Below are 11,897 nucleotides of genomic sequence, written 5' to 3' on the forward strand. Positions count from 1 at the left end.
GAAATTGATTTTTTATTATTAAAGTACAAAAAAATCCAGTCAACTTGTGAACATCCAGAGCTTATTTAAAAATTTAACAGCACACTGAACAATCCGAAGTTTATTTAATTTGTAGCAGAGTCAAATTTATTCCGCTCTCTTTTAAATAATGGTTACTCCTTCTTAAGATATACTCCTTTTCTTACAGTCTTGCATACAAACAAATGGTAATTTTTATTAGAGCATTTCCCCCCCAAAGTAAACCCTAAGGGGGAGAAAAAGGAACAAAAGCAGTTTATCATTCAAAAAAAAAATTAAATTATTGCAGTAACCATTTTAAAACATCTTTTTAAGAGCTAATGTCAGAATACATATTCAGGGAAATTCTGGTCCTGTATATTTGAGAAAGAGGAATCATTAGAATACAGAGACCTAAATCAAGCTGAAGTTAATCATGATGAAAACCCACAGAAACCAAATAAGCCATGATTATTGCTTTTGTTGTGGCAAGAACACTGTTGACTTTGGGCTCTTTACATTCTCTCACACTCTCTGTGTCTCTCTCTCAGGACAGACTCTACTGGACTAGGAAGGGGTAACATTTCCACCTGCCCTGCCCTGTGACATTTTGTGGGTGGCTGACCTTTATCCTTTTGGCTGGAATACGGTTGCATTTGGCTTTTAGACTTTTGGTAATACGTGGAGATTTTGTTGTCTTAACTTTTTTTATAAATTGCATCCTGTATTTGTGTATGAATCTAAGTTGCCCTAGGGGGCAACTTAGGTATAGGAATCATCATTACCATCATCTCCATGAGATATGATTCAATGTACAGACACACCTTGGAGCCCAACTGCAAAAGGCATGGCTAATTTTTGAAGGCTGCTGTTTATATGGTGGCTCAAACAACAAAAACTCCAGAAGATGATTGCAAAAGTCACCCTACCACAGCAGAGGACATATATGATGAACCCAGGAGCAAATTATATACCTGAAGGCATCACTGTTATGCTCATCACACAGATTTCAAAAACACCATGCAGACTTACAGTTAATTCATACTGCTTCCCAAGTGCAGCAACGATGTCAAGGACAAAATCTAGAGGGCTTGCAAGAACCCCAGCCTACAGTTACTTGTCACTTTTGTTCTGGAATACAGTGAAGTAATCTATGTGCTGGAATTTGAGAACTTCATTGCCCCAACTGGTCCATCCAGGCTGCAAATTCCGAGCAAACAGCTCCAGACATTCCACATCCGGCTTGGTATATCCTTTTAGAATCTCTGGGGAGGAAAAATCATGAGATTGATTTAGGTTTTTTTTAAAAAAAAAACCACACCTCTGTTTCTTCAATTTCCTCAAAGCTGTTGGAAGGTGGTGGGGAAGAATGTTTCAATAAAGAGAGAGAGAGAGAAAGAGACAGCAAATTAATTTCAAGGATCTCATCAGCCAGCTTTACTATTTATAGCCAGAAAGGAATATGAAATAAACGACCTTGAGAGTATGAACAATACTGTCAAAGCTTCCAGTCACTCTAATTTATCAGTATTCATTTGGAGACAGGGAATGAGAGCTTCAGCACCACCTTGTTTTCAGAATTGTCACCATAACATCTCTCAAATGGGAGTGCTTATTTTTTTTTGGGGGGGGGGAGGACAGCAACACATGGACAGCTATATTCAATGCATATTAAAATTTATTCATTAAAAACTTAAGCTTTGAAACAGAAACTTAAAAGGAGGAGACACATCAGGTACCGACTGATTTCACTGGTTAATATATTCCCTCGCAGCACGGTTTACAGCCCAATCCCATGAAGCCTCACTCATCTCAATGATTCCCAGCATGCACAAGACTGAAACTGCAGATCTGCAAGCTTAGTAGCTTGCAGTAGTTTTGTTGTGGGGCATATCTCTTCTTCAGCCATTCCGATTCTTATGGTTTCCTTCCAAGGATCCCTGGAGACTGTAGTTTATTAAGCATGCTGCAGATCATTACCTCCTTCACAGAACTCTACTTCCTTGGAAATTGTTAGGAGGAAGCTGCCAGCTAAAGCAGTTTTGTGCTTGTTTAAGACAAGCAGTTAAGATGCTGCGCAAAGCAATCCTATATTTGCATTATGACCTGGAGACATACCTCTGCTATACTCGCAAGACAGCAGAACTTTGTTATGGGATTGCACCTAAATAACTGAATAACAGTTTATATAGTGACTTGTGTGGGTGGAATCCAATGCTACGCGAGTGGAATCTCACTTATGAAGCAAGGGCCCTCCTTCCCCGGCACCCCACAAAATCTGCACTATACTATCAGGTGTTAGTATCCCACTTCATTAGCATTCAGCACAGTCAACCAGATCATCAACTGAGTTCAAACATATATTTCACCAACTAAAAATGGACAGGCCAACACTCCCTCTCCTTGCTTAGTGAAGACACAGCACCATTCAGGAATACAGACATGTCTGAAAACATGATGACAGAAATGCTAAAAGGCTTGGAAACAAAATGAAGGTTCATTTGATTCTCCGCAAACCACCCCCCCCCCACTAAAAAAAAAACACATCAATCATTTATCAATAAAGGTCCTATCCATAAAGGTCAATAAAGGTTATGTCCTCCCCTCTCTCCCTTTACGTTTCACAGTCAATTCTATACTTCTGTTTCTCCAATTTTATCTGCAACTTGAACAGTTGCTCAGTAGACAAAAATTCAGCTGCTGTGTTTTTCTCTACCAACGACTCTCTTCAGCAACCTGCTAAATTTCCGCCTGTTTTACAGCTGCTAACATTTTGAGTTCAACTGTTTCAAAATGATAACACTCTTACCATCCATATTAACTACAAATGGTTTCATATGTACCTACATTAATGCCAGTCCATATGTTCTGAATCTGGTCTTCTCTTCTGCCTACCTTGTTTTCATAACTTCTGGAAAACTTAACAAGAAATGCATTAAATAATAATATATAAGAAGTCAGAATGCATGTCTGGAATAACAAGCTTTTTTGTTGCCACAGGCACACCTAGGGTCACTTGAGCTCTTGGCAAGGAGCTGTATTATGGGTCGTCGTCGTCCTGTGTGTGTGTGTGTGTGTGTGTGTGTGTGTGTGTGTGTAGCTGAGAAGCAGGAGAGGTTGTGTGGACAGGAGGAGAGGAAGAACACACCTCCCCTGGCTGCTCTCTGCCTGGAAGCCACTCCAAGGACCCTTTCCATCCCCTTCTATAGCACCACCAGCAGCAGTTTTTTTTCTGCTAGAGATCCCAGTGGATTCCTTCTGTGGGCAAAGTAGGTGCTAATCTGGGGGTGGGGGTTCTCCAGGTGTAACAGGAAAACTTCCAATGCCTGATAGGGGATTTTTGAGGGGGACGGGTCTGTGCCCCCTAGGTTTGCCTTTGTTTGTTGCTAATGTTAGCCTTACCCATCACAGAATTAACTGCTTACAAAAGATGAGTACAGTACTACCTCGGGCTACAGACACTTCAGGTTACAGACTCCGCTAACCCAGAAATAGTACCTCGGGTTAAGAACTTTGCTTCAGGATGAGAACAGAAATCGCGGCGCAGCGGCAGCTGGAGGCCCCATTAGCTAAAGTGGTACCTCAGGTTAAGAACAGTTTCAGGTTAAGAACGGACCTCCAGAACAAATTATGTTCTTAACTCAAGGTACCACTGTAGTGGGAAAATTCCCCCATGTTTCACCCTAAATTTCCACTGAAAGGGCTGTCAGGAAAAGCTAGTGGGTGCTAACTTTGCCACTTTGCCACTGTCTTGCGCGCGCCCCCTCTTCTAGATGCCTCCACCAGATTTTGTTTCTCCCTTCCCTTCAGACTCCTCCAGTTTTATCTGCACAAACAGAGCATTTAATCTCCTTTGCTACCAATGCTGTAAAAACACAGAAACTATGAAACTGTGTTAAGATGTTATTGTTGAAGTTTGCTTCTTCGCATAAAATGTCACCGTTGCCGGAAAAGGGAATCTCTTCAGCAGGAAGGTGAGACAATTTAATAAAAATTTAACATTTGCACAAGTCTTAGCTGGTTTAGAAGAGCCTTGCACATAATAATTTAAGATGTGGCTGCTCAACCTCTGCTATGTGATCATGCTTCACTCTTCACCTAAAGTGAATTGAAAGAGAAGACTGGCATCTTTTACAGCTTTATAAATATGAAGCCTTTCACTGGAATTGGAATACAAGTATACTTTCACAGCCTGAAGACAGATACATCTAATGAACTACAGATTAAATAAGATGTGCATATGGAAAGGCAACTAAATAACTTGTTAAACCAATTAATGTTATTTCAGAATGGTGGTGTTTTGGCCATTTTTGTTAGCACCGTACAGTCTTTTGATTAAAACATTTATATCCCATCTTCCCAATGTAAAACTAATAGTTAGGGCAGAGAACAGATTCAAAATAACCACTGACACATCATAAACCACTTATATTTCCAAATACTAGGTTGCATCCAATTTAGCCTTACTGGATGTAACTAACACCAACTCAGTAATTTCAGGGGGTCTGCTTTGAGTATCTTATTTGGATACAACCCTCTATGTTGTGACCCCTCTGGAAAGAAGCTAGACTAAAGGATAAGTAGCAGATCACATGACCAAGGGAGCCATGATGGCTGCCACGTCATCACAGGGGAAAACTGGATGCTCTGTTTTTTTCCAGGACACTTGGTGGGTATGTATTTTGTGTACGTTAGTAAATAATTTTTACTTAAGGAACAGTTCACCAAGTCTTGTTCACACAAAGCTTCCACTAATGGTGAAATCCCACTTTCTCACTTTTCTCTGTTGCTCCCTCAACTCAAATCATCTCATGCTGGCCACAATGACATGCAGCAATAAAACAGGATTTGGGGGATATTGTGCCTACCTTGAATGATTCACTCCTCCCATGTTGCTAATGTGATAAACAAACCAGCAAACCTTGGGTTCCCATTATTGCTGAACCAGGTATTATGGTTTGTAGGTCCCCAGCAATCATTGATTCATAAGCCAATAATAAAACCCTGCCTTAATGCTATTTATAATAATATTTATATACTGCTGTTCATAAAAAAACACCATGCACTTGGTCACACATAAAACCATACAGTATGAACCATAAGTAAGTTGAAATCAGCTAACTATTATGTACAAACATACCCACTATATGTAACAAGCGCTCGGTCTTGCTTGGGTTTAACAGATAGAGCCAAGCAAAGGAAAGACCAGCCGAACCTGCTCTACACTACTGAAAGAAACGAGCTCAATGATGAGGGGTCTTCTTACAAGACAGACAACTATACAGGACCTTGCAAATCAATGTAGGCAGTAATCCAAGCCATGTCTACTCAGAAGTAAGTCCCACTGAATTCAATGGGGCTCACACCTAGATAAATGGAGTTTATGTGGGGTTATGCCTTCAGGCATAGCTTCCTGGATTAACTGAGCTGCACACATAGACCACAAACCAGTGCAACCAAAAATGGAAGTTCAAAGGTGCATTATTATTTTTCCCCTGAGTCCTTGACAGTGGAAAAGGTGGGGTATAAATAAATATATGATACAAATGATATTTGGCTGGCATGGGGATATTAAGAAAGGTCTTGCTATCTGTCATATTGTAAACAAAAGTTCTACAAGTGGGCACTCAAAAACACATTAAAAAAATTGTCCAGTAGCACCTTAGAGACCAACTAAGTTTGTTCTGGGTATAAGCTTCCGTGTGCATGCACACTTCTTCAGATACCAAAACACAGTGAGTGAAAGAGATTGAGGAAATGGGAGGAGGCGGCTTCATCTCTCATTTTCCTCTACCTCCCCATATTCCTCTCGAAAAGCATTGTTGCTGCCTCTACCAAGAACATACAAGCTCAGTAAGTAACTTCCTTGACTCAAAGTGAAATTGCTTGCTATGACGATGATAAAAATTGAAGTCTTTCAAAGCAGCCACCCAAGGTCCAGGTTAGTAGAAGTACGGCTATGAATCAGCACCTTTAATAATATCAGAGGAATTTTAGAACCAAAGAATATCTACCTGAATTCCTCAAACTGGCAGCAACATGCATGCTACAGTGCTCTAGCTGGAACACAAATGCAGCATACTAAGAAATGTACTGGGTTGGATCCCAACCCTCCGTAACAGCTTCTCAGAGGGCACAAGGAAGGCAAAGGAATTAGCTAAAATTGCCTCTCCCCCCCCCCCCACACTTCCTTTCTCAGGAATGTCCCTTGAAAATACAGGAACTCTGCATTCAACCAATCAACTGCAATCTACTAGTTATTCACCTCTTCAAGATCAAGGCTATCTCTAAAGTGGTTATGCCAGTTGTAAAGCCAAGTATGAAAGACGAAACCTGTCCCTCTTAAAATGCCTAATTCGTGCATAATTGAATCCACAATTAGAACCCAATGAAAATATCAAAATTTTCAGTAAGTTTTTAACCTCAGTTGTTCGTTATTGATGGTCAGAAACTAACAATACAAACAAATGAGCAGAGGTACTCAAGCCATTAACCCGTCTCAAAGGTATCAATAGTTGAAAATATCAAAAATGTTTAGCTTTATAGAACCATTTCAGGAACATACCTCTCAGAGGTGGTTTGTGTGAGTGAAGGTTGCAAGGTACACTCACAATTAATTTCTGATCAGGAATTTGAGGCATGTCATCCTCTGAAATCCTACTGTATAGATCAAAACAAAATAAATGGTGAGAGCACAAATGAGAATATCTTGCTAAATTTCCAAACCTTCATTGGTCCCTTTCCCCCTCTAAACAGAATAATTATAATAACATCTCACTGCCATACTAGATGGTAAGCCCCTGGGAAGCTAAATATCTAAATGCTGAGTGTATTTGTTTTCTTGAAAGATAAAGGGCAGCTTATGAAATTTCTTAAGCTTCTTCAAAAACTAAGCCAATAAAGAAATATGACTGCAAGAAGACAAATATAGTGCAGCCAATATATGTTTCAACTTTAGAATATTGTTTGCCCTTATCAAAACAGATCTATACTTAATACAGGGGAACAAGTGGTCTACTTGGCAGCAGAAACCAACAGCCCTGCAGGGCTAAGATGGGTGACATGGAGAAGATCTGGTTTGGGCTAGCCAAACAAGGAAGATATGGAGCTACCCACTTCATATAATATAACTAGGAGAATTCCTGTTTCGGCAAGACTTTCCTGTATAGGTTAATGTTTGCTATTTTAACCACACACATAAAAATCCAAGCAGCTGTACTAAATCACCAATTCAAAACCTCTTCAAAGAGACTTCGGCAAGGGACCAAAGAATTATGAAAGTAGTTCTGCAAGCCCAAAAAGGCTTTAATCTTGCTTATAGCAGGCCCTACACTCTAAATTGAAAGTTATGTGGAGGCTGTGCTATGGCGTGGAGATTGCCTGTTGAAAGAAAGAAGGTAAGAAAAAGAAAATATCCCACTGGGGTTGCACAAGCCCCTCACATTAGGCTAAGTGGCTCTTTGGATCCCAGCCCCAATATTCACATAAACCGATTACACTTTGCTAAAGGGGAAGAGACATAGTTGTTTTGGGATCCCCCTCCTCCTATTCCAATTCAAATGAATGCTCAAGGCAGCTAATGATCTTGGCCCTGCAATGACATCCCACCCATTTTAGTGATAATTGGTCATCAGTTAAAGGCATCTGCTTCCAAGATTCCCCAGTGTCGTATCTTGAGAAATTGAATTTCACAGCACTGTAAGAAACAGACAACTAAATATCTAAAGGGAACAGCAGAAGGAGTCTGGTGTATTTTACAGCTTTCTTAAAAGCTAGTCTTTCAAGGGAACTGGAGTACAAGAATACTTCAGTCTTCATATCGTTTTGTTAAGAAAGGCCGTTGCGCCCTCCTTTGAACCTCAGCTGAGCATTCCTAATGAATGCCTTATAATAATAATTCCCATTAATAATATAGAGAAATCAATGGACTCATACCTTAATGGCACATCTGTATTTTGCTGGACTCTTCCCAATACAAGAACTTCATAAGGCTTCTTGTGAAAAGAGTCTAATGGAAATACAAACTCTCCAGACTTTGTAATCTGATAGAAAGGAACCGGAAATCAATGCTGCAAGTTACAAATCAATGTTACAATATTTTATTTTCTATTGATCTATCCTAAGGATGTTTTCACACTATACCCAAGTCTAGTTCAGAGATTGGTAGTCTTCAGGCTTGTGTAATCCACTTTCTTTTTCATTTACACCCTGAAGTCTATCAGTGGGGGCTTGGGGGTAGACCACTGAACCCAAAGAACCTTAACACTGTGTGGCTACATATACAATTATAAATCCTCATCTGAATTGCTTCAGATCAAGGATTCTAACATCAAATTTGAAATAAGATCAGCAGGGCAGCCCAAGACTGGTCAAAGCAAAGTAGGTTTCCAAAGCCATTTGCGGGGGGAAATGGGGGGGAACCTAGTTTCCCTCCCAATTTTCCAGGTTTTTTTTCCAGGCCTTCCCATCTCTACTTATGGGGGAAATAGTGAAATAAATCAAGAATTGCAACTGGGGTTGCAACACTTCGTTGACCGATTTAAAATATTTTGATTTAAAAGAAAAAAGAAGCGATATCAGATTAACCAGGAAGGCTTTTTTAAAAAAGGGGGGGGGGGAGAAAAGGCTATTTACAAATTATTCTCAGGAAGGAATGCCTCCTTCTGCTACTTGCTCAAAAAAAATAATGTTTCCCCCTTTTTTCATACATGTACAAATGTATGTAATTTATTAGAACTCATGCAGTTAACATAGTAAGGTTGCAATCCTATATAGACCTGGGAGTAAGCCCCATTGAAGTCAGTGGGACTTACTTCTGAGCAGATATGTATAGGATTGTGCTGAGTGAGTTCCTTAATTGGGTGTCATCCCTAACTGTAACTTCCCATGGGAGATAATATATTAAAAAATTACATACATAACAAAAATTTGCTTCAAAAATGCTAATATTCAAATATTTTAAATGCTACCAATAAAAACAGTTATTGAGAAATAAATTTAAAACTAAACATATATAAAAATAAGTCCAAAGGTTCCAGCAGACTTACTTTCACCCAGAACCACTCCACCACTCCACGCACAGACCAATGGGGATAGAGTTCATTCTTCACAAAACATAAATGCTTCTGTCGGTTAGTCACCCAAGTGACCACAAGACAACCTGGGGCCGCCAGCGCTGGCACAGGAATTTGCTTGATTTGCCAATGGGACAAGTAATTGTACCTACACATGAATAAATTCACAAAGTCTGAGCTGGACCAAAGCTAGAAAGGAAAACAGCAGGCCTTTACAAAGCAATGGCAGTCTTTTGCAAACTTTTTTCAATACTAACATTTAGATAAATTAAAACTGAGCCAACACTGACATCCAGTGGTGAAATCTGTTCCCATCGTATTTGAACATCTGTTTCTTTTCATTCCGATCCACTGGGTGCAGCGATAAATATCCTTCCATTTCCAAATTCTGTTATGCATAGAAACTGAACTTATGGTCATTAAAAGTTACATATTACATTAAAGCAATTCTCTGCAATGCAGAATATCTAATACTTTGATTTTTTTTCCCCACTTTAATCTACAGCAGATTCATACAGTATTTAAAAAGCTGCTTATTAAGTTAAGCAATGGAATTCGCTACCACAAGATGTGGTGATGGCCACTAACTTTTAAAGGGAAATACAATAATTCATAGACGATAATATTTAGCAACAGTGAATAGGATTGATAGCTACATGCTACCTGAAGCATTAGGATCACCAGTTGCTGTGGGCAACAGGATGCTGGACTAAATGGGCTTTTGCTCTGAGTCTGCAAGGCTCTTCTTCTAATATTAAAACTGCAGTAATACAAATTTGCAGGAATACAAATAGAAAAATACTGACATGAAAATCTACGACTTTTCACAATGAAGTGTAGAGCTTTCTGAGTGATTGTTCAGGCGATTTGTATTAGTGAAATGCCCATCACACAGATATCTGTATTTTTTGTACTGCATTTTTGTACTGCATCCATCTGGGTGGGTAGACACATACCCAAGTATTACAGCCAGAGTTATAGAAGGCAAGGAAAAGTGATATGCCTCCATGCCTAAGATCTGAACCCTGAGCTTATTTTGATGAATCTGAAATCAGTTAAAAATTAAAGCTTATCAATTTCTATAGGCATACCTCACTCTGCACAGGACCAAATTGTACATTAAACATATAAGCTTTGAAGCCTGAGTAATTTGGAATTAATGGTAAGCCTTTAAACTGGGCTTTTTTATTTTCTTGGAAGCAGTCGTCCCTAATAATTGCTGGGGTATTTGTCCCTGTCTGGTTAACAAGGGGGGGGGGCATCTCAAGGTAGTATATAAACTCAAAAGTGCTGTTATGCTATTCTGCGACAACTCTTCCTTCTATTCCTCCCATTCTAGAAGTACCACTTCTTTTCTACTTCTATTCTAATGTGAACTTCCTCCATTCATCCCTCCCATGTTGTAATCCCAGAACACGATACAAACATTTCCCTTCCTGTCTAGCAAATGGCGGTGGAATCAGAATCCTCCTACGATAGTGGAAACGTGTTACTTTACTAGTCTCAACACATTGCTTATTTTAAAAGAAACGTACAGTACAGCTCTTGGCCAGCTTGCCTCTCAGACACTAAGGCCATCCCACCTAGCAGCTTTTGTAAAATATGAATTAATTAGAAGCAAACCAGAGTAGCTTTAACTTCTGCAAACGCTCTGCAGGCACAGAAACCATTCATTTTGATTAACCTTCAAATAACAGAGCATTCAGAGAGGTATATTGCTCAGAAGTTAATATTTTCAATTATGAAGTATTCTCATTAAGGGGGCGGGGAAGGTTCAGTGTTGTAATCTCATTCCCCAACCCCAGCATAACTATATTTTCACCTTAGAAAACTATCAAACCAGGTTCCCCACTGCCTCATAGAACTTTCATATTAATTCAGTTTAATTGAAGTTCTACTGACATAAAATTGCAGTTATCCACTGGAGAATTAGATGCATGCATTCTAATGTCACAATCTGAGTTTACAGAACAGAACCCATTACATTTGAGAACATCAACCAGAAAATGAGAAACGAAACAAAGCAACAAATATGCTAATATGCCTTTAGTTGCCACCCCCACCCCTCAAGCCTGAACAGTAGATTCTGGCCGCAGTCCCCTATATTCACTTACCTGGGAGTAAGGACTTAATGGAACTTACTTCTGAATAGACATGTCTCCTGTAGTAAACAACTCTTAATTGCACTAGTAAAGCCAGAAATTGTCATTCCACATGCACCATTAACATCTAAAAGGGAGCTGTTTTAATATGTATGTTTAATAAAATATATGTTTTAGAAGGTAAAAGGCTACCTGTTACTTCTTTTAACAGACTTGTTCTCCCATGGTGGATCTATTATAATTATGCCAAACTTTTTTTTATCTAGAAAACAAAGCAACAAGAATACACATTTTTCGGTATTTCAAATTATGTCTATTATTTTTTTTTTTTTGGCAACAAAACCAAGTTGCTCACCAAGTTTTAATAAACAATTTCCATACTATTTAAAAGAACATGGAAATGTGATGTTTTGTCTTTAAAAGTGGTAACGCTACCCTGCTCTGATTACAAATAAAGATATAAACATACTTCTGATCAAACTGAAGTGGCTCCATTTCACGTTCATTCAAACTAACAGGCAGTCATGTCAGTTCCAAAACTAGCATAAAATGCTTCTCTTTTATTAACAGAGGTTTCTGTTCCACAAAGGATGTATTAACCTCTAATTTTTCTAATATCTCCCACTATGCATGCTAGAAATCAGATAGCAGGTGAAAATGAGTGACTGCCGTATAGTATGAATATGTGTTTAACAATTACTGATGCTCAAATCTAAGCATTTCT

General features: G+C 39.1%; 1 protein-coding gene and 1 long non-coding RNA gene across 8 annotated transcripts in view; both read right to left on the reverse strand.

Moving 5' to 3' along the window:
• Positions 1-11,897, reverse strand: part of METTL4 (methyltransferase 4, N6-adenosine) — a 15,683-nt gene continuing 3,786 nt past the window's right edge. For 4 of the 7 annotated variants that reach the window (XM_083518743.1, XM_083518740.1, XM_083518741.1 and 1 more), the window contains exons 5-9: positions 11,366-11,435; positions 9,045-9,219; positions 7,933-8,039; positions 6,563-6,657; positions 1-1,262 (exon numbers count right to left, since the gene is read on the reverse strand). In XM_083518743.1, coding sequence (XP_083374869.1) covers positions 1,111-1,262; positions 6,563-6,657; positions 7,933-8,039; positions 9,045-9,219; positions 11,366-11,435 — 599 coding nt within the window. In that variant the 3' untranslated portion in view covers positions 1-1,110. The remainder of the gene's footprint in view (positions 1,263-6,562; positions 6,658-7,932; positions 8,040-9,044; positions 9,220-11,365; positions 11,436-11,897) is intronic. The other 3 variants (XM_083518744.1, XM_083518746.1, XM_083518745.1) reach the window with 1 other exon arrangement.
• On the reverse strand, positions 1,626-6,200 carry LOC310714027. Its single transcript, XR_014529531.1, has 2 exons — positions 6,048-6,200; positions 1,626-4,611 (listed from the first exon to the last, which is right to left on the reverse strand). It is a non-coding gene; the product is annotated as an uncharacterized lncRNA (long non-coding RNA).

Source organism: Podarcis liolepis (assembly GCF_965112155.1).
Source record: "Podarcis liolepis genome assembly, chromosome: 8".
Classification (NCBI taxonomy): Eukaryota; Metazoa; Chordata; class Lepidosauria; order Squamata; family Lacertidae; genus Podarcis; species Podarcis liolepis.